The sequence below is a fragment of the Oryza sativa genome, chromosome 12, assembly GCF_034140825.1.
Source record: "Oryza sativa Japonica Group chromosome 12, ASM3414082v1".
NCBI classification, from domain to species: Eukaryota; Viridiplantae; Streptophyta; class Magnoliopsida; order Poales; family Poaceae; genus Oryza; species Oryza sativa.
In genome coordinates this window covers 3,034,560-3,056,906 of record NC_089046.1, presented here as the reverse complement: position 1 = coordinate 3,056,906, position 22,347 = coordinate 3,034,560, and the positions used below count along the sequence as shown (strand labels likewise).

The following is a 22,347-nucleotide window of genomic DNA, read 5'->3' as shown; positions in this document are numbered from 1 at the left end:
AAATGTGGTTTGGAACTTTGAATTTTGAAGAGCATTTAGCAGTTGGTAACTTGAGAGAAGATTGGAGAATTGCAGCTGAACTAATGATATGAAAATGAACCTTCAGAATTTGTCACTCTTCATGCAAATATGCAATCAGAAACTGAGCTCTGGATCAGTTAAAAAGTGCCTATAAAAGAGCCTTTCACAGTCATGCACGCATGCTAAACAAAATGGACTCAGGATTTGCATTCAGTAGATCATCAACAAGACAAAATTCACTAATAACGCCAACAAACACATCAGTAGCAAACTGAAACAAGATTATACAAGCAAAACATGGCCCAAGGATCATTCTGACTGATTGTCCATGTCTCGATGCATCATCATCTACCGTCAGGCTTTTCTTTCTACGGGTGTGTTGCCTACTGAACAGGAAGAGCACTGTATTTTCGACAAGGATCCAGCTCTTAGTGCACACTGACAATGCTAGTCATGGCAGGAGAGTGAACTGAAGCTCCCACTCTTAGCACTTCAGAAGTTCAGAGATTCAGATGCCTCTGATAATGTTTCCCCTACTCGTTTTCTCACCTAAGATGGCCTGTTGCTGGTATAACCGGATGTTGCACAATCCCAGGAGGTATTTTTACATTGTTAGGATTATCTCCCACGCCTCCTCCGCCGCCATCACAGCTCGGTTCCAACAAGCGCATAAGCGAGAGGAAGATTTCCATTCTAGTCACATCCCTGTTGGCCTGCATGGGTATAATCAAATGTTACAGCATGTAGGATAAGATGTTCTTGCATTCATAGTGAACCAAAACTAGAGAGCTTTCTCAAATACATTGCGCTGCTTACCTCAACGGTGAAGCGAGCCCAGATTTTATTTTTGCGTGCTTCCATCACACCCCTCAAGATAGTTAATCCAAGTCCTTTGATGAAGTCAGCTATCTCCAAGAAGATCCCTCTATCCTCACAGAGCATCTGAATAGGCACCACCGTCAACAAACGGAAAGTAGTGTTTGTGCATCAAGAATCACAAAATACTAGTTCTACAAAGACAGCAATAACAGAATGATTTACCTCCACAAGCATCTGACGAGGCCGATCAAGATCTTCAACAATGATTGGGCATGTCATAGATTGACTGCCAACATCAAAAGCCCAAGTAGCACCACCTTCAAAGTAATCTTTCAGAAGCGGGCCATTCTCACCACCACCATGTATCTGTTCACAGTTCACCAATAGCACAGCAATGACATCAGGTTTGCAACATTAATTTCTCTTTGAATATGCTGCAAGCTAGTCTATTCATTGTGACGCTAGAAAATGATAGGAATTGTATACCTTTGATTCGTTAGAATCCTTGAGGTTGTCTGCATGCTTCGTCACACTTTGCAAGAAAACCATGTGCTTAATGGTCTTTTCCAATAATGCATCAATGCTACACTGTTGGCAATTGACATGAGGCTAGCCATCAGCACACAACAGAATTTACATCCAAACTAAATTCAATGGGATTCAAGATCTAAATAATCATAAAGGACATTTAAAGTGTGAGGGTGAACAAGAGGATACCTTTGCCCCATTAGGTACTAGTTCCCGCAGCTCCTTTATACGATCTTGAATAAGCTGGCGGTCCTTTGGCCGTGGCTTAGGACTCTCTCCTGGTCTAGATCTCTTCCGATTTGCCTTGTTTGCTGTATCCAGACCTTTGCTGTTTGAGGCAGACACGCTTTCACATTTCATGTTCTGTCCACTCTCAATCCAGAGGCGTATCTGAGATTTCTGCACTCCATTGTTTTGGGAAAGACAACCATCTTCAGCCTTTTCTAGGAAACATGGTTGTTTGACAAAATTTGAAACTGCCAACTCATTCTTGATTAGCAAAGGTGGAGCACCAGATGACTTGCATTGCTTCGTTTCTTTTGAGCCACAGTAAGAAGTGCTAGGAATGTCTGTCAACGAAGTCTTGCACGAGGCACTGTCACCAGAGATCTGCTTGCCACCAGGATTAACATTCGAGATAACCGCATCCAATAGTTGGTCAGTATCAGTGAGCGAAAAAATCCCAGAATAAGAAAATTCATCCTCCTGTGCACCGAAGGCTGGTGAACTGTCAAGATAAATTGAGGATTCAGGTGCATCTCTGTCTGAACTCTGAGGCTTTGCAGTGTTCCAGGAGAGGTCACCATCCAAACTGCGGTGCAATTGATGAAAATCAGTACCAAATATATCAAACAAATCATTTTCTGTACTAGGATCCATAACAAATGAGGAGGTTCTCTCATTAGAAATGTCTAGGATCTTGTGTCGGTCCATATTTTTCACATCCTGCGTGCTTACAGCAGCACTGGAGTCATTGACTTCATTTGTCTTCTTGTTTTGGCACATATGCTCTGGGTTAAACTGACGAGTGGTTGTTTTCAAACCACTCGAAACTTGGACATCAGAACCAGAGGATGGAGCTGCGGGGTCTTGAAATGATTGTCTTCTGGGATTCTCCATTTTCACAATGAATTGAGCAGAGTGGGGGAATTTATATGAAACAGATGGTTTATACCCTGCCATCCCAGAAGTGGAACTGCATCTTTGGTCTAAAACTTGACTAGACGTACCATTGTTATACAAGTTAGCCTCAACTACTCTAGGACCTGCTTGGAGAAAATCAAAACTCCCATGACTATTCAGAAAAGCCGGCACCTCATCCCCTCCATGAAATAGACTCGTGTTAGTATTTTCATGGACAACAGGGTTCCGGCATGAAAGGGATTTTAACAGAACATTTCTGGGCCCTGATGACTCTTCCATGTTCCCGTGTTCTACTTGTCCAATGTTGTTCGTCAACAATGGATACTTTTCCACTGATGCTGAGATAGACGAGATAAAACCTGAGCTCATAGCACTACTGTGTGTGTTAATATCAACTCTCCTGTCACTATAAGGGAGCTGCTGTCTGAACCTCATATCAGGAGCATATAAGACTTGCTCTCTAATGGCTTGATCATTTCTCTGTGCAACCTTAAGTAAGGAAGTGTTCCTGCCCGTGTTTGCTGATGTGCTACTTGACAAGGCTCGGGCATCATGACCATAGCACTGTTCATAAGGGTGTATACTTGGGAGACCATGTAAAGATCGTGACTGAACTTTCTGGCTCAAATCATTTTTGGCTGAAGCAGATGCGACCATACTCGACCGGTTGTTTAGCTGACAGCACAGCTTCTTATATTGTTGCACAGAGCTTATGTTTTCCAGAATCTGTAAGAAAATAAAGCATTCATAAGCTCTAACATAAATAATTTAGAAAGCATAAACAACAAAGCTTAGCAGAGCTCTACTGTCCTAATGGTTATGGTAAAACTCAGAAGTGGATTCTCTTAATGCAGTTAGCTGAGTCTTTTTCCCCCCTTTTCTTCACAACAATCCTAAGGGCTAGACACATAGCAGAGAGAATAATTCGTTCTTGTTTTCAACTTCCCAATACCATCCACAAGGAGGATGGGTTCTCCTAGGACCTTACCACAAATATATATATATACACATATAGGGACCCAGAGAACAGAATATTTGACCAGTCAACAATGTAAATGCCATAAAATAGTACGTCATGGCCCATATGATAAAACATAAGAGAACAAACTTCAAGACATGTAGGATGATCTAGTATATACTAATCTATGAAAACTTTATTATCTTACCACACTAGTAGAGCCTAGCTGCAGCACACCACGTGGTAACACAGGTATAATTGCAATGGTCTGCAGAGCAAGTAACTTGTTAAGAACTTGGAAGTAAACAATCCATATAATCTAGTACTAGCATGCAAGGACCAAAATTCCACTAACCTTAATGCCAGCTCTGAACTGATTGTTCATCTCAGCAGCAACCTGACCGTCATTAGTAAAACCATTAGCTCATTGTTCATTACAACAAGAACAACAACAACAACAACAACAACAAAAAAAACTCGAATTTCCAATTCAAAATCTCCAAAACAAGTAAGAAAGAGAAAATTATAGATCCTCATGAAAAGTAGATCATGGTTAACTTCAGCATCAGGGAAAACAGTATCAAGAAGAACCTCCATAGACATTTCAACTTATTCACATGTCCATTTGTGTGCTTCTGCAACTAGCTCATCACAGTGACCACTCATTATTCAGCTAACCATTAAGCAAACTACACTAGATGCCAAAGTTTGAAGACCACAAGGAACATAAAGGTGAGGACAAAACAACCCCACAGGGATTGTTGGATTGTTATAAATCCCCTGACTCCACGCTTTAAATGAGGCAGCAACAGCAAAAATGGACCAGACAAAACCGAAATTGGGTAACATTTATACCAGTTCACAAGAAAGGAAGAGGAAACCACACTACCTCGGATCTGAGCCCGTGATCATTGGCAGTTTCATGGACAATCCATTGATGATTCCCAGTGAATGCAGCACGGCCAATGGTACTGAAGGACAACAAGTGAAGAATCCATCCAATTAATGAAAACAATAAACCAACAAGATTGCATTAGCTAATACTGTACTTAACCCCATTAATACTCAAACCAAAGAAACGATCATATTCTTTTGCTTACCCTTCTCCAACAACATGAACCTGCGAGGCCATGATCTTCCTAACAAGCGTGCAGACGGCGCCGCCGGACTCGCACCCAGCCTCAGAAGCCTCAGATCCAGCAGAGCACGATGCGTGGCCGCAGAAGCCATCCTCCCACACCAAATGCCTTCAGAATGCACAAAAATGTTGAAGAGAATCACCATCAAAGATGCCAAATTCACAGCACATTCTCAGCATTCCATCCTGCTCCCCCAAAATCACTAGTCATTTCATCTTCTTCTTTCCCCCCACTAACTTGTAGTATCTATTTCATATTCCGGTAAAAGTACTACTACTACTAGATAGTATCCAGTATCAAGAAACCGAGCAGCAGCAGCAGCAGCAGCAGGCGAGGAATATACCCACGCGAATCTTCTCCTTCCTTCCCCGCGCGCACGCTTGGCAAAACGAAATCTAGCGGGAATGGGAATGTCGAACAAGAATCCAAACCGAACAAAAAATGGGCATTGAAATCCCCTTTTTCTTTTCTTTTGTTCTCTTGCAAAGATGGAGCAGGAGGAGAGAAGGTTGAGAGAGAGAGAGAGAGGGGCTTACACGGGGTCGGCGGCGCCGATGGCCTTCCAGAAGACGGCGTACGACCACCGGGCCTCCTCGCACAGCCGCCGCAGCGCATCACCGACGGCCATCCTCCTCCTCGGAAACCCTAGCTAAGCTCCCTCCCTTCCTCCCAGGAGGAGTAAATAAAGAAGAAGAAGAAGAAGAAAAGAAAGGGAAGACCAAAAGCAGCAAAGAACCCTGCTTTCTCTTTCTCCTCCTCCTCTCTTAGGCGCCGCGGAAGCTGGCGCGCCCGGCCTGCTTCGCGCGGAGCCCGCCGCCCCTCCTCGCCGGAATCCTAACCCCGCCGCCGCCGCTCCTCGCCGCCACAGAGGCAGCAGCCATGAGATGGGCCCCACCCGCCGCCACGTCAGCCTCAGCAGAACCAGCCGCCAAGCCAAGCCAAACCAAACCAGCTGAGCTCGGATTTTGGCCGGAATCTTAATCTCTCTCGCTCGCTTCTCTTCCTCTTCTTCCTCTTCTTCTTCTTCTTCTTCTTCTTCTTCTTCTTCCTCAATCCTCACACACACACACTCTTCTTCTCCTCTTCTTGGGAGTCTTGGGGTCCTAGCTTGGCTAGCTTAGCTTAGGTAGGGTTGAAGCTTGGGGGTTGGGTGGTGCAGTGCAGCTTGCAAGTGCAGAGCTTGGCTTTCTCTTTTGTTGCTTTCTTCTCGCCTCCCTTGCTTTGTTTCCCTTTTCCTTTCTCCCCCCTCGCGCCTCCCGAGGCACACACGCATCATTCTCTCCACCGGGGGCAAAACCGGTATTATCTTTCTCTATTATATACTAGTATTAGAAGTATTATCTATCTCCCTTTTTGCTTTTCACTGATGAATCTGAAAATCTGAAGAGCTTCTCCTACGGTTTGTTTGAAGAGCTTCTCACGTATGCAGCTTTTTCTATAATAAAAAGCTTTCGTTAAGAGTTCAATTTTTTCTTTAGATTATAGGAAATTGTAGTTGTGAAATTTAGAAAATGAATTATTTAAAAGGTGGGAAACCTAGTTTCTCTATATTCTCAGAAACTCACTCCAACCAGCTACTTCTCTAGGTTTTGAGTTTCCCGAACAGGTCTCTAGTATGATTGAAGCCATATCTCATTTAAGGATGGGGATTATGCGTTGATAAGCACCGTAAAAAATATGTGTGTTATTTGTTAGGTGCAATTACTCGTGGATTGATCGTGCTTGTTTCTATTGGTTCTTTGGATCTAGAGATATTATATGGGAAGTCACCATCGTTACCTCTTGTGTCTTTCGGTCATTGTTGATGCCACTGTAGAGATTGTATAGCTCATCGTATGTTTGTAACTTTGGAGGAGAGGATTGATTGTCTATAGAAGGAAATTAGTGGTGAGATTGACATATGAATTTGATTTTTAGTTTAAGCCCCTTGTTTGGCAACAGTGATAAGAATTGAGTGGAATTTTTAGATAGGAACTATATTTTAAGTGATGATTGAGGACTGAGATTTGTTTAGTCGTCATAGGGAGAGAATTCTCTCCCGACTCTCACAACTATAATAGGTATTAAAAAGTGAGGAGTTCGTTCATCAATTCCTTGTTCGTACACCATCAAATCTCTCGTGTCTTCTTAAAAATGAGCCATATATTCCTCTAACTTCCCTTCCAAACCAAAATACACCGTTCGCAATAACATTGTCCCTGTTATTGCAAAGAAAACTGCTCAGTCATGCTTTAGCATAGGATACTTATTTACTTTAAGAATGATTATGGACATAGTATATAGAGATGAATTGAATATACATATAATAAGCCTAGCAAATTACAATATCTAAATAATGCTAATGTAGAAAGCTTTTGGAGAAATCATAGTTTGAGAATCATGGCACAAATAATCAATAAGTCTGTAAGTTGAAATGAGCACTTTCTTGGATGAGGTTCAAGTGGTTCATTTGTACAATTGTGATTATATAGAGCAGGAGGGGACATAGTGGTTGTTCGCTAGCCCGTGTTGTAGTGGTTTGGACTGCACTGTACAGCCTAGTCGTTCAGCTTCATCAACAGATCGATCGAGAAACCACGTCATAGCAACATGAACGCCAAGCTCTCCCCTGTGACGCTATTAAAACCACTGTAGCAACTAGTTATTCCTAACAGTCCCATATTGTATTATTTAGTGTAATATTTGGTTACATACAAAGAAATAGTGAAAGCATAGCAAATTGAGCTGAATAGTCTACTAAGGAATATAGCTATTTTATCGATGATGAATAAGGCATGCGATTGTTTACTAGAATGTTGAGATAACTACTAATTGGAAGCGGATATCCTACCATTATACCAGGAAACTTTAAGTCACCGATCTGATCCATATAGCAAACTGGACTTATATGTCAGTGTGATCCAAAGTCACCTACTTTAAAAAAAAAAGAGGATCCTATTTCTACAAATTACTTTCACTACTCTGCATATGCTATTTATGCTAGTTAGATGTCATGTACTCATGCTAAATAAGTACATATAAGGCTACCTAAAAGCACGCAATGCGAAAAATCATATTACGACAAAACTGCTAGATCAGACGTGACATGTTCAAAGTTGAAAGTGATGAGAAGAGGTTACCGTGCAATTCATAGATGATCCAAATCTTAATAATAAAATCTAAAAGTGTCATCCTGTGACGAGGCTTCAAGCAATCTACCAGCTGATTAGAATTCTCAATCTTCTGCTTTTGCTCTCAAGAAAAAAGGAATATAAATCCGAGAAGCTTTCGTCACATTTGGCCAAGTAGCATTACTATTCAGAAAAGCTTTGCAAAAAAACCATTCAGAATCCCTTGGAAAGAAGACAAGCTGGATAGTTTAAATTATCCAACAAATGGAATGTCATGTGCCAAAAATAATGACCTTTATGCCCTAAAATGTTATGCCTAAAATTACGGTTATGCCCTGATGGTTTGCTGAGCAATTACAGTGGATGCCAACATGGGCCTTCAAAAGGTGGGCATGGAGTACAATTATGCGGTCGTGTATGCTTTTGAGGGGGTGGTGGGGTAATTTCTAAATTAATAATGATATTAATATATATATATATATATTTACAATGAGGGCAAAAAGGCATAGGCTAAGACAATCAGATGGCAGAGCCTGTCTTAGCTTAATTTAAGCATTTTCCTCCCTAAAAAAGTTGTTTTCAGATGCAATGTGTTTAGAAATGCCTAAATATTTTTTTAAGTGTTGTGCAGTGTGCCTCTCTGAGGTCATGTGAGCTTCTTCCCCTTCATGATTGGACATGTCCTCAGCTGCACATTCCCTGGCAAGTGGGCCTCCTGAACTTTTCAGTGTGACCAGTGGCCCACCTGTCAGCCAGCATGTCTGCATTAGGTTTGTGCAAGTAGGAATCTTTGTTTAATTGCTTTCATTTTTGCAGGGACATTTTTATAATGATGATCTGTGGTCACTTTTGTGAGATCTTAGTTGTTTGATCTTGGCTTTATTTTCTGAAAAGGAAATGCCTTAGCTGTCGATCTTCAGAGGCCTTTGAGGCTGTTCTCTCAGCAATCTCAGCCCTGTGATTAACTAACAATAGAATGTTGATTTGTTTATATTGTACCAGAAGATTTGTACTAAAAACTTTCATGTTAACATTCCAGAAAAAGGGTACTAGCATAAAAGTTTTCCTCTATTTTTCTGAAACAAAAAGTATGGTTGCAAATGTACTCATTCCATAGCTTATTCTCGTATGAATGATAAGCCTTGCAAATAAACCCATTCATATTTTACGTAGCACATGTGAAAAGTTCTTAGTTAATTCTGTAAAAAAGGTTTAATTAGCACATAGAGTCAGACATAGAGAGACAGGTTATTGTGCTTCAGTTCTTGACCGGACTGACGACATGTGAGAACAACAGGTTACTCGAGCTTTGGTCCAAGTTTGTTGCTTCTCCATTTGATATGGTCAGAAAGCCAAAGGGCTCAGGACAAAAAGGACAATTAACTTTTAAATATATATCCAAACAAACAGTAATTAATCCAAAGCCTCATTTCACACTTTTGGATTTCCTAGTTCAGAAGTCTCCAATCTTTCTTTTTAAAAAAGAAACACGTCTTCTTTTCTATAATGAAAACATCAGTTTCATTCTTGAACGTGTGGCATATATCCCTTTGTTTAGTTAATGAGAGGTGGCCTAATCAAAAGATAAGTGAACTATTAAACCAATTTTTTTGCTGACTCATTAGTGGAGGCTTGCAAACTAATCCTACTCTTCTTCTTCTTCTTCTCTCCTTGATGTGGATGCTTTGCTTCTAGAAGTGCTCCACTAGGGCAAAAAACAGGGACGTTTATTTGAGATTAGTCACATCATATGCAAAAATCCAAAGCTGCTTTGGCCCTTGTGTAAGGCCAAATTAGATGGTCACTTCACTTCTTGTTGTGATGTGATATCGGATTTAAGGTCATTAGCGACCAATATAGTTGGTGGTTAAGATTGATTGTTAAATAATTGTATGAGATATGAGAACATGGAACAGATGAAATTTAGGGCAAAGCATGAGGTCAGCCAAGACAAAAATGGTTAATGTGCTAGACAAATTGAAAATTAACGCTAGCAGCCAAGACAATAATATTAACGACCATGACCTTTTGTGTCTCCGTGTTTTCCTCCTCAAAATACCATGGAAATTGCAGTAACAAATTCCTTTTTTTTTGTGAGATACATCATGGCAATATCAAGAAGTGTGAAAGAGTAACTGAAACCAATTATTGAGAAAACGTTTGAAACCAGATTATTAACGTGGATTGTCTAGAGATAATTAAATATTTTAAAAAATGAACTTAACAAATAGCTCATAACAAGTGGTCTAAACAATGAGTAGATTTTTAATTTAAGAAAAGATCAATACTTCTAAAGCTAGCAGTGGAACTGCAAGTCTATTGGTCCAAAGTGGTAGAGCTACACATTGAGATAAATCCAAAAAGTGTATAAGAGAAAAAAATCGAGAAAAAGAAAGCATTGCCTCTAGCAGATGCTACAAGCATCCCAACTGGGCAAAGTAGTTTCTATCTGGTACCTCCTTCAATTGATGATAATTGGAATGATTAAGGAGAAAAAGATCTAGAAAAAGTTTCTAGAGATAAAAAAAATTATGATACATGACAATTTTAAAACAAACTAGATAATCTCTATTAAAGTAATCTAAAATTTATGTGTTATAAATTAATTAACTCTAAATAGGATACACAGTAATACAAAGCTCGCGCCAATAGAAAAAAAAACATAAAATGGTGTGACTATGATCACATGCCCTTTATTTGATTAATTATTTTCAAAATGATAACGGTTTTATTTAGGAAAAGTCTTGTATTTCATCCTCTTTGACTCAAAACCGGGTCATGAATTAGGATAATAAATCCACCGATTTATTTAGTCGTTAGTCTTATTTATTAAAAAGAATGATTTTACCTTCTTTGATGACTAATATTCAATATTTGTTATTGTAGTATCACTTTCGTATATTCATTATCAGACACCAGAAAATAAACTTCTTTGGCCATATATAGTACCAAAAATTAAAAATTCAATTAAAATATATACATGGGATACAAATTATATACATGCCAATTGGCACGCTGAGTTTACAGTATTTTTAAAAGTGTGGAGCAAATAATCTGTATCAATAATCTAGTGAAGAAGCTGAAAGAACATGCATGTTTTTTAAACTATATCGCATGATAATTAAATGAAATTTTCTACTTAGTTCTTTTAGGATAATTCACACCTTTTGTTTAGTTTTAAAAAATAGGATATTCGGATTATACAAGTAGACACTAGACACAGATTGTGTTGCCCTGTTCATGAGGGGATTTTGGAGGGGGGATGGACAGTATAGCAAAGGGCACCAACCCACTACAGGACACAATCTGCTTGAGAATCTTGACCTTGGCGTCTTGCAAATAATACAACTAGGAACCCTAGGCAAGAGGGCAACAGTTTCTTTGATTTGAAGCCTTGCTTTGCATTGCATTGCATTTTGCTTTGCTTTGCTTTGCTCTGCTGTCTGCTGCCTCTGCCTGCCCCCACATCCCAAATTCTGATGGTATATCCGTATTGGCCTCAAGAAAGGGGCACAGATCGATCAGCACTAATGTTGGGTCCCAACTCCTCTCTTTCCTTTCCTTAATTTCACTTTCATCATCTGTCTAACTCTAAATCACCATCAGTAGTATGATCAATCTAGCATTTTGACCAGATATGGCTCAACAATTCCTGACTTTTAAGATAAACAAAACTTTATTAGACTCAGCCGATTACATTAAACTGATATATAATCGTATTGAAAATATTTTTGGCCTCTGCATAAATAAGATACACATAGTAAAACACATTCTCAAGTTTATAAGAAAGAAATACGACAAGTGTTATGTGTCATCAATTTTAAGACCAAATCACCAATTCGTCACCCATAATCCTAGATAAAATACTAGTTGATCACCTATTTCAAGTATAGACATGCCGTAATAACCAAATCTTTTGGCAGGTAAGTTCAAGATGTCTTAGGCTCCATATTCAAACTATATGTTTATATCCATGCATGTAATAATTTCACTAACTGAATGGTACACTACATTGTAAAGTTAGCATAAGATAGCTAAATAAGGCTGATGGTGATGTGAGATTAGCATGAGAGAGAGAGAGAGAGAGAGAGAGAGAGAGAGAGAGAGAGGAGCATAATAAAGTTAATGTGGATGGGTGATCCATGTGGCCACCAAGCAAGCTAATGTGGTGCTCGGTGATGGCGATGGTGATGTGTCTCCTCCTCCTTGTCATTGTTTGCTACTACTACTGATCTACTCCCATCGATTAAAGCCCTAATCATGGGCGACAAGAAAGGTGGTCACGACATACACAAAGAAAAGACACAGAGAGAAAAAAGATAGAGAGGTTGTATGTAGTGTAGTATGATGAAGAGGAAGGCAGCACAGCCAGCAATGACACCATGCATTCATATGCATATGCATATGGGTAGTAGTAGTAGCTGCTTAGGCACAAGTCATGTGGCATTGCTATACATTCCACAGTTCTACTTCTCTACAACTTTCTCTCCTCCCCATCTTTAGATTCCTTCCCCTTTTTTCCCCCTCTTTTTCTTCCCTTGATGAACCAACAATTTCTCTCTAAGAAAAGCAGACATGACAGTCGACAGTTTTGCAAAGATTTTCTTTCATAGGCTCCATCCCGAATATTCGAAATTCTTATGGTCTAAACAAGTCCAGAAGTACCACCAAATGTATAGAGTTCCTTTACGAATGAATGGTTAGATTTCACCCATACAAGTACCCTTACCACGAATACAGTGCACCATAAAGGATCTCTATGCATAACCTAATGCCTTAATTATAACGCGATCTAATTTCTACAATTGAAAAAATTGAAATGATACTTGCGAAATCATTTTATCTCTGGAATTCTAGTGTTCTAAAGGGTCTATGGGAGGAAATCTTCGTGGCTAGAAAAGGCAGATCGCTTGGGAGTCCATCTGTCGGTCGTTGTAAACGAATAGCTTATCCATAGGTCTAAAAAGCTTAAGCAAGACCGCAAGAATGTCCTTTGCCATTGGCCCGTTGGGAGTAATTAACGCTTGCCTTGTTTGCCTCTGTCATGTCATGGAGATTGATGAGGTGTCGTCACTCCAGCATGGTACTGAGCTTAGCCTAGCTTAGGTAGCTCTCCAGTGAAGGCGATGGGGAAGGAAAACGAAAGGCAAAATATTGGAGAAAGGAGCCGGCACGACATGGATTGCTGCTAGCTACAAGTTGAGAAGAAATTTTACTCTTTGTTACTGATGTGAAATGGATAGACTATCTAGCTACAAATGCCCACTCCTCAGCTGTGGATTTCTGAACATAAAGTTGGCAGCGAACAATTTAATCCGATGAAAACTGGGGGGATTTTGTTATTCTTCAATTCAGGGCATAGAACAGCAAGCATTTACAGCAAACAATCTTATCCCATAGAAACTGGGAAACAAATGTTATGCTTCAATAAGGGGAAGATGATTTTTACAACTCAACTCCATGTGCACATACATGCTAAACCATTAAATGATTTACTGGAAAATTACAATATTGTGTTTTATTGAAATTTGTGTTATACACACGAGTCTCAGAGCAAATATGGCGACAGGTGGTTGTAGGTGCACATGCACTTGAGTTGTAAATAGAGTTACCCTTCAATCAGGGTATAAAAAAGCAGCAATTCACAGCAAACTATTTAATCCCATAGAAACTAGGGAGAAAAATTGGTATGCTTCAATCAAGGGAATAAAGCAGCAAGCATGGCTGCCCTGCCTCCCCAGCATGGAGGCAGGTAATGATGCCCACATCAGGTTGTGAGGTCTACCCACCAACACATGCACCTCCCTCCCACTCCCAGGCCCACTGCACAAAAATTGACATGGCTTAGGCCTCCACTACTGCTAAACTGGCCCATCAAAATGTATGTACATGTACAGAATCATACCAGACAGACATTCCAAACAAACAAACATACTGCCATACTGGTAGGTTGATCAATGGCAGCATGTGCATTGGACAAGTCAAACTTTACCGGAATGTATATGTGCAATTTAAACAAATAACTCAAAATGAGACTGAAATTCATGCGGTTGAGGGGAAATAAAAGGAAGAAAACACCAGTTTCATGTCCTGAGAAGGCACAAACAGGGTGGAAATATTTCCCCAGTTTGTTGGTATCGGTAATAAACGAGATATATTGCAAATATTATCACGGAACCAAAGTCACATCCTTTGATATTTCAAGACAATTTAGTGTTGCATTGAAAATTCTAAAAAACAACTTAGTGTTGCATTGCTGATAATAATCGAAAGGCATAAAATCACATACCAGGTCTGTGCTTGCTAAATTCATATTGGTTGACAATTCCATTGATCCCAGGCCTCAAAGGAAATGCTACAAACATCCTGTTGATTGATCCACAGAGCTCCAGCAAAAACATAAAAGCAGAAGATTACTGAAGGCAGAACTGCTTAGGAGAACAATACTCTGCAGGATCTATCACCCCATTGTTTTTGTTTGCGCTTGACCCGTCAGCTTCACACTGCAGAAAATTACTCCGCTCCCCAGGAATAACAGGATGGTGTATGTTTCCCACTCACCTGAGACCAGGATGGATTCCTGCAAATGTAGAATCAATATCAGCATCGAAATAATCCTCACCACTAACCACAGTGGTATCATCAGTTCCCATGTGAATCATACCAGCAACAATAGCAAGTTATGCATTTCTTCAATTGACCTTGTACCAAGTTATCTTCAGATCGTTGCAAAATTATTCCCATAGATGCTGAAAACTCAAACAAATTTTGATTTTTCAGGGTCAGTCCAATCATCTCTCTCCAATTCAATTTCCATCACAATCAAATCAAGAACATGCTGAGCCTTGTTGAAGTAAGTTTCTCATTCCTTAATTGACTTTGTACCAAGGTATCTTGATATCATTGTAAAATTCTTCCTATTGATGCTCATAGCTTGGACATATTTTGATTTTTCTTTTTCACTCCAATTATTTCTATTCAGCTCACTGCGATCAAAATTAGAATCACCTGAGTCGTAAGGGAGATCCTGATTTTGATCCTCTGGGAGCTTCTTGGCCACGATAGCTTTTCTAGAGCAGTCACTACTACTTTGCCCACTTGCCATGCCTTTATGTTTCTCAGCACTTGCTACTGTTGATCCATCCATTATATTAAGTGCAGCTGCACTCTTCTTACAAGCACATTTCCTCTTTGATGTTACTAGGTATGAAAACCTTTTCTTTGCTTCAATGGAACTCCTCAGTCCTGTTGTTCCTGTAGTAATTCAATGCAATCAGCTGTTGTTTTGTGGCTAAGAAAAGATGAAATATTAGCAAAGTCTTTACCGAATGTGACAACTGACAAGGATCTCCACAAAGACTTCTTTTTCTTGTTGACTCCATGGACTAATCCTAGTTTTCTCCACTTCAAAAGATAGTGGGTCTTCAATCAAACCATTCTTGTGATCAAACGTGCTAGACTGCTTCGCTTTCTTGCTTAGAGTCATTGCAGGCACTCTTGAACTACTTCCATAGAACTTATCCTTCGATTTGAAAGCAGCCTGCTTATAACCTCTAGTACCTCTGTTTTAGTCACCGCATTGTCATCTACATTTTAAAATGAAACAAAAACATAAGGATGTACATAATATTTTCATATAGTGGTGAGCATAGCTCCCCATGTACCAAAATGGCTTTCGCTACCAACCGTCCATTCTCAAAGTAGTCTACATCGAATCATAGTCCAAGCAAATTGTTGGATCTTAGGAAATGGAGAGTATCTGATCTACAGGGAAAAAACAAGAAGTTGCTTTATTCATTATACCCTACAAATGGCCCTAAATGCATTATAATATAGCACATTTAACAAGATGTGTTGACTAACAACTGTGCAGGCTTAGGTACTTACCCTTGACCATATATACCTTTGATGATAAATTGATAAGACACTGGATGACTAGTTGCACATGGAAAAAATGGAGTTACTCAAGTAGACAGGAAAAAAATGGAATAAAAATATAGTTCATTCAGATATGATAGCACTTACATAGATATCGATGCTTGCGTTGAAATGCATTTCTCCTGCTGATTATTGCCATGTTTCTCCAGCATTCACCCGTAATGCGGCTACGCGGGCATTCTCACCCTCCAAACGTCTTCCTCCCATTCTTGGACGTTCCGGCAATCAAGAGCAGCCTCCACCACCTTGTCGAACATCTCGTCTTTCTGGACCGCTTTTGGCACTGACCGAGCAGAGCGGCGAGCTTGGCCGCCAATGCCGCATCCGCAGAGAGCGTGCCCTGTCCCGCTTGGGCATTTCATCGAACAGGCTGCCCGCGGGACAACCTTCACGGGTGAAGTGAACATAAGCGGCGCGCGCGAGCCGCGAGGACGGCGTCGCGGCGTGGGGCGGACGGTGTGGAGGGAGGCCAACGGTGGAGTACAACATGTCGGGTTCGTCTTCGACGCCGGCCGGCTTGCTGGTGGTGGTTCGGCGCGCCGCCTCCACAGGCGAGGCTGGAACACGCCGGCCGGTTCGGTCCATTGCTGCGCCGCCGCCTCGCACCGCCGGTGTCGACGGCAACGGCCGCCAGCGCGGCGGTGGTCTCCATCCCGCATTGCCGCCGCCGGCCGCCGTGATTCGCGGCGGCGACGGCGAGGAACCTCTCACTCATCTCCTCTTTCATGATCTCTGATGGGCCCAGATCATGGAGAGCCCACGCAGCCTCTATCCATACGCATGGGCCGCATGTACCCAGCTACCTACTACACTTCCGGGTCCATACATATGGGGGAATAAGTTCACTTTAGGTCTCTCAGCTTGTTGCGCGGAGCCTCTCTCCCGCCGACCGCCGCCGGCCTAGCTCTTCTTTTGTCGCCCGCCACCCTTTATAGTCCGCTGTCATCTACAACCAGCCGTCGCCGCCTCCGCCCAGCTCCTCTCCCATCGCTTGCCGACGCCGACGCCGACGCACTCCTCCACGTCGTTACCAGTCGCCACCGCCCGCAAGCCTGTTCCTGCGCTGTCAATGTCGCTAACGGCTTGTTTGGCAACTCGAGGGAAAAGGACTAGGAGTTTACACGAGGGAATTATTTGTGAGATTAAGATAGAAATTTGATTTTTTATTCTAATATCTTGTTTGGTAAACGTAGTGAAAATTGGTAGGGAGTTTAGTTAGATATTAGGTCATTAAGAAAAACGAATAGATGGGATTTGTTTAGATAAAGTAAAGGAGGATTTTCCTCTCAATAACCACCCCTACCCAGATATTGAAAATAAGGGAGTTCCTTTTTCAATTTCCCATTCCCACCCTACCAAATTCTTATGTCTATTAACCAAACAAAACAGTTAATAGTCTCGTCACTCTAAACTCTCAATCCCTTCTAAAAACTCCACCCAACCAAACGGGCCGTCAGAAAAAGGTGGTAGAGAGAAACAGAATGAGGGAGAAGGAGAGAATGTGTCACATACATGTGGGTTTCATCATATTTTATTTATTTTTATTTAGATTGAATTGACCTAACATGTGGATCCCACATTTGACTCAGCCCTAACGTCAGCCGAAACTAGGTACTTCCTCCGTTTCACGATGTAAGTCATTCTAACCGGCTGACATTAGGGCTGAGTCAAATGTGGGAAATGCTAGAATGAAACAGAGGGAGTACTGTATTGTCCTGAGACCTCAGCTGCGCTAGTCTTGCAAATTGAGAGCTAGTATAGCCGTTCAGGTACGAATTTCAAACTCAGCGTCAAGTTAAGGTACCAAATGTGAACTTATTCCTACATAGGGGCTGCACGTAGGTCATATACACGTTACAGACCAACAACTATGGCCCATGAGAATTCGGCCCTGGAATGTATAGCCCTTGTGAGGCCGTGTGGGCTGGGCCATGATGACGTTTCGGCCCATTTGCGATCATGCGTCCGATGGCGATGATAGGAAAGGCCACAGCCCACAGACAGGATTCGTACAAGTGTAACTACTCTGCATCCTCGTCAAATCGATCGGACGGCTACAGTTATCCGATCGATCTCCCGTACGGGTGTAAAACATCGAAGCACGCACATCCGCACACGCGTGTAGTGCCTACACAGTAATGCAATTGGGTACGTGTGTACGCGTACGTAGAAGGAAATTAAGGGGAAAAATCCTATCACTCCTAAACTATACAGTCCGTCCAAATTCAGTTCACGTCTATGTTCACATACTAATCGATCACTCCCTCCAAATTCAGTTCACAACTGTACAAAGGCATTCAAAAGCAGCCCAGTTCTCATTCCCAATCCATGCCCACGCGGTTTGTTGGAGTTTTGTCCCTAGACACAATCTCAACATGCCCACTCGTTTCTTTTTTTTTATTTGGGAGTGACAACTGCAACGCGTATCACTAATTCACTATGCCTATGTTTAGATTTAGGGTTAAACATTTTTGGCGTGTCACATCGGATATACGAACACATATTTAAAGTATTAAACGTAGTTTAATGACAAAACAAATTACAGAATCCGCCTGTAACCTGCGAGACGAATTTATTAAGCCTAATTAATCTGTCATTAGCAAATGTTTACTGTAGCACCACATTATCAAATTATGGAGCAATTAGGCTTAACAGATTTGTCTCGCAAATTAGTCGCAATCTATATAATTAGTTGTTTTCTATCTAATATTTAATACTTTATACATGTGTTTAAACATTCGATATGATAGGGTGAAAAAAATTAGGGTGAGATCAAAACAGGGCCTATATCAGTGAGCATAGTTCGTGCACAGTTCAAGTAACTCTCATCCCAGAAAAATAATATACTACGGTACTACCCCTTCCAGTCCCATAATGTCAAGATACGTAGCGAAATAACTACATTTTATAGGGTGAATAACAATATTATTTGTCCAGATACATGACTATAAATTACTAAATTTTGGACGGAGCAAGTAGTACTATCTCATTCCTAAAAATATAACAATAGAACTATTATCTATCCAAATACGTAACTAGAAATTACTCTATCAATATACCATAATCTTACGAAATCCTCATAGGAATTATGGTGACAAACTTGGTACTAGCTAATACTCCCTCCGTCTCGAAAAAAAGCAAGCAGGAAGGGTACAACGAATCTGGACAACCTTCTATCCAGATTGTTCAGATTAGTTGTACTATGTTTTTTTTTAACAAAGGGAGTATGCTTGAGGGGCCAGAACCTTGTCGGAGGGAACGTATTTGATGTCTTGCTTTATTCTATAAACTAAAACATGTCACCTACGTTATATATGCAATCTGTCCGATTATGATCTTATACAGTGTGTTTGGATATCCACATTCTTATATTATTTTGCTATAAACTTTATCTAGCTAACAAATTTGAAGTCACTTTTTTTATAACATACAGTAAAGTGATGAGTGTACGATGGTAAAACACCACAAATGCAGTAATAAATCAAACAAATACCACATAAAAATATAGCAAAATTTAGAAAACCATGGTGGGGGAATGAAAAACGCCACATAAGTTGGTTGATGTACATAATTAATCCCTAAAAAAACAATAAGCACAACCTCAAGTGCAAAAACAGAACATGGAGGGGAGCGACAAAAATGCTGGCCATCAAATCCTTCACATGTATGGTGCACTACTTTTTTAGAAACAAACACTTCGTGTGTGAGAAAAAAAGGCAGGTTTTCCCATCAACAAAGCGTGTTTTCTCACCTCCAAAATTAGCATTTGGCTCTAAACCTCCATCTTTTTCCTTCCTCTTTGCCACAACATCCATGTTACACTTAACCATTCACGCAGGGCCATTTGCCAATAATAAATAATCGTACGAGATTACGACACGCACCAAATTAATCTCCTAAAAACGGAAAGGCGCAGAGCAAGAAAAAGAACAAAGAAAAAAGTAATTAAGTAATTTACAGCGTTGGGGAAAAGAAATAATGTGCCTTTTTTTTCGCCTAAAAGAAAAACAAATTGCCATTTCTACCCCCATTTCGCAACCTGTTCCCACTATAAATTACCCATTCTGCCATCCTCTCTTTCTCTCTCTCCACGAGGATTCTTGTAAACCGCCGCCGCCGCCGCCGCCGCCGCCGCCGACCTCACCGCCGACGCCAACCACGGCCGCCGCGCGCTCGAGCCACCCTCTCATGGCGGAGAGCTACGCGCTGGAGATGGACGACCTGCACAGGCGGTGGCTGCCGAAGGAGATCCTCGACGACATTGGCTTCGCCGACGACGGCGACGCGCCCCCGCCCCCCGCCGCCATCGAGGGCCTCGCCGTGCACCTTGCCGGCATCCTCGGCAGCGGCGCCCGCAAGGCCGCCGCCCCGCCTCCGACCGCCGCCGCCTCCCCCGCCTCGTACCACAACCAACTCCACCGCGTGCCGGTGAGCGTGCGCGCGCGCGCGCGCTGCTGCTTCGTCTTCCTCCTCGCTTGGTTCCTCGTCCCGCGTTCTTCGCCTGATTCGTGGTTGGTTTGGTTTGCTTGCAGGTTTGCGGGCAGGTGCTCGTGGCGTACGGCGGCGCGGCGGGGTGGCCATTCACGCCGTACTCGTCGCCGGCGCAGTGGCAGGTGAGCGCAACACCGCTGTTTCTTCTCCCCTTCTCCGTTTTGGGGAATCCCCAATTTCACACGCGTTAAACCCTCCTCCCCCATTGCTTTTCTCACGCGTTTTTGCCGCTAGTAATTTAGAGTGCTCCTTCCAATCTGGAGGAGTAATTTCGATTCTCGCCGCCATTGCTCATGCCCGAGTTCGTCGTCGTCAACATCGGGCTATGGGTTATTGTTGCTGTGGGTGTTTCGCCGTAATAATCTCCGAGACAAACTCGGTGTCTCCGTTTGGGAAGAGATGATGATTAATCTGTTTTATTAGTAGTTGTTGCAGTTGCCTCTCATTATGATTCTTCTTCTGGTCTTATCATATTCTTTGGGGATTCTCTCCTTTTTGACTATTAATAATAATGGTGATTCTTCCCCGGTGCAGGTCGCGGCCGGTCTCGTGAACGGCGGCGCGGTGGACCACCGGCGGCGTCTCGGGTCCCCGCCGCCGAAGATGCGCGGCGGCGGCGGAGGTGGCACCGGCGTGTTCCTGCCGCGCACCTACGTGTACCACGCCAAGGAGGAGTCGCCGGCGCCGGCGGCGACCAAGGCCTCGTCGAGAGGTAACGCATTCTCGTGTCTCGTGTCGTTCGCCTCCTCGGACTTCGTGCTGAGCTGGCGATGAATCTGATGAATCCTTCCAAAGTTGGTTTCATCCGCCGATTATGCTTTCGAAAACCCCAAAATTAATGGAAACAAATCGCATGATTAGGAGTACATTCATGGCGGTTGGGGTGGTGATCGATGCGTCCTCCAGCCTGCGCTGCACTGCAGAAATGCTGGTTTTTCGTACTTTTCGAGCAGTGTGAGACAGACAGACAGTGACGACGCAATTAATGATGCCTACTGTACCAAGCAACCATGCAGCAACAGCAGCCAGGCCGCCTCATGTTCCTCTCCCTGCCAAATGCAGATTTTTTTAAAAAATGAGAAATATTTTAAACACAGTAATTAAAAACTGTGGAGAAAAAAAACCTGTGGGCTCATCAATCAATGCATTGGGGGGTGGATATTGGATACTGTTCCATCGGATGCCTGCTGTTGCATTGCATTGCATCGCATGCATGGATGATTAACTTGCTGCCAAGATGACATGTGCATTCTGTTTGCTCTTTCTCATGTACTGTAAATGATGATGACAATGTTAATGACAATGTTGCATTTATGCAGATGGGAAAGCGTCCAATGATCTCCTCGTGGAGGAGCAGCAGAAGCAACCAGGACAAGGCGAGGAGGAGGAGGAAGGGTCACCGGCGGCGAAGGCGAAGATCGAGCAGCAATGCCCGCCGCCGATGACCGGAACTGCCTCGTCGGAGGTGATGCGGGTGTGGCCGAACGCGGCGGCGGCGGCGGCGTTGCCGGAGCTGGCGGCGCTGCCTCAGGAATGGACCTACTGATCGATGGCGTTGATGAGATGATGGCGAAGAAAGGATCAAGGGGAGGAGGAAGAGGAGGCGTAGATGGGAGATTGAGATTAACTTAGGTTATCTAGTGTCATTTAGTAAGGAATAAAAAACGATGAAGTAGCAGCATCAGCAGCAGGAGCAAAAGGGTAGTAGAAAGAAAGAAGGAATAAATGGGAGTATTACTAGTGGTGGTAGATGCATGGGATAAGCTGCTTTGATGGAGGGTAGTCAGTAACTCAGTAGTGGTGGTTTAGCAAGTTAAACCGTTGTTACTTTGCGTCGATCGTCTCTTCTTGTTAAATCTAGCAACTTCCAGGAATAAAAAATGGTCGTAATTTACCGACAACTTTTGCCCTTTTATTTCCAGTAGTGCTACAGCGCATTGGAGTACTTGCACACCCGTTTCTGCATACAGTATGGGGGCTATCTGTATCTGCAGCACCGTGGCGGAAGTGGAACGCACGGGACAGGGGCAGCACAGCATTGAATCCTAATCTGCATGCTGCAGCGAGCCAGCGACACATCGGAGTAGTACAGTAGTATTCCACTTTTCCAGGTACATCAGCACGATATAAGCCAGCTGTAAACTTATTTTAAGAAGATAAATGAAAAAGAAAAGCAACGGGCTACAGATTTATAACCAGC

The 22,347-nt window shown here is 42.3% G+C and overlaps 2 protein-coding genes and 1 long non-coding RNA gene across 5 annotated transcripts; 1 reads left to right on the top strand and 2 right to left on the bottom strand.

The window, feature by feature from the left end:
- Nucleotides 1-204: 204 nt before the first annotated feature.
- LOC4351565 (transcription factor LHW) lies at nucleotides 205-5,806 on the bottom strand. The gene is made up of 10 exons (XM_015764439.3): nucleotides 5,145-5,806; nucleotides 4,570-4,716; nucleotides 4,359-4,440; nucleotides 3,825-3,866; nucleotides 3,678-3,737; nucleotides 1,558-3,237; nucleotides 1,327-1,428; nucleotides 1,063-1,206; nucleotides 838-963; nucleotides 205-734 (listed from the first exon to the last, which is right to left on the bottom strand). The coding sequence occupies exons 1-10, from the start codon at nucleotides 5,234-5,236 to the stop codon at nucleotides 567-569; spliced, it is 2,643 nt and encodes an 880-aa protein (XP_015619925.1). The 5' UTR covers nucleotides 5,237-5,806; the 3' UTR covers nucleotides 205-566.
- Nucleotides 5,807-10,661: 4,855 nt separating this feature from the next.
- On the bottom strand, nucleotides 10,662-16,350 carry LOC4351564 (uncharacterized). 3 transcript variants are annotated; one of them, XR_001541955.3, is made up of 7 exons: nucleotides 15,744-16,350; nucleotides 15,606-15,653; nucleotides 15,405-15,482; nucleotides 15,044-15,304; nucleotides 14,383-14,972; nucleotides 14,008-14,298; nucleotides 10,662-11,374 (listed from the first exon to the last, which is right to left on the bottom strand). It is a non-coding gene; the product is annotated as an uncharacterized lncRNA (long non-coding RNA). The 3 variants fall into 3 exon arrangements; XR_003239871.2 differs by lacking the exon at nucleotides 10,662-11,374 and adding an exon at nucleotides 13,122-13,541; XR_010738213.1 differs by lacking the exons at nucleotides 10,662-11,374; nucleotides 15,405-15,482; nucleotides 15,606-15,653 and adding an exon at nucleotides 13,122-13,541 and having other exon boundaries at nucleotides 15,744-15,884.
- Nucleotides 16,351-19,702: 3,352 nt separating this feature from the next.
- LOC9272513 (uncharacterized) lies at nucleotides 19,703-22,048 on the top strand. The gene is made up of 4 exons (XM_015763999.3): nucleotides 19,703-20,084; nucleotides 20,189-20,269; nucleotides 20,682-20,859; nucleotides 21,467-22,048. Exons 1-4 carry the CDS (start codon nucleotides 19,845-19,847, stop codon nucleotides 21,691-21,693), a joined length of 726 nt encoding a protein of 241 aa, XP_015619485.1. The 5' UTR covers nucleotides 19,703-19,844; the 3' UTR covers nucleotides 21,694-22,048.
- The last annotated feature ends 299 nt before the right edge of the window (nucleotides 22,049-22,347 follow it).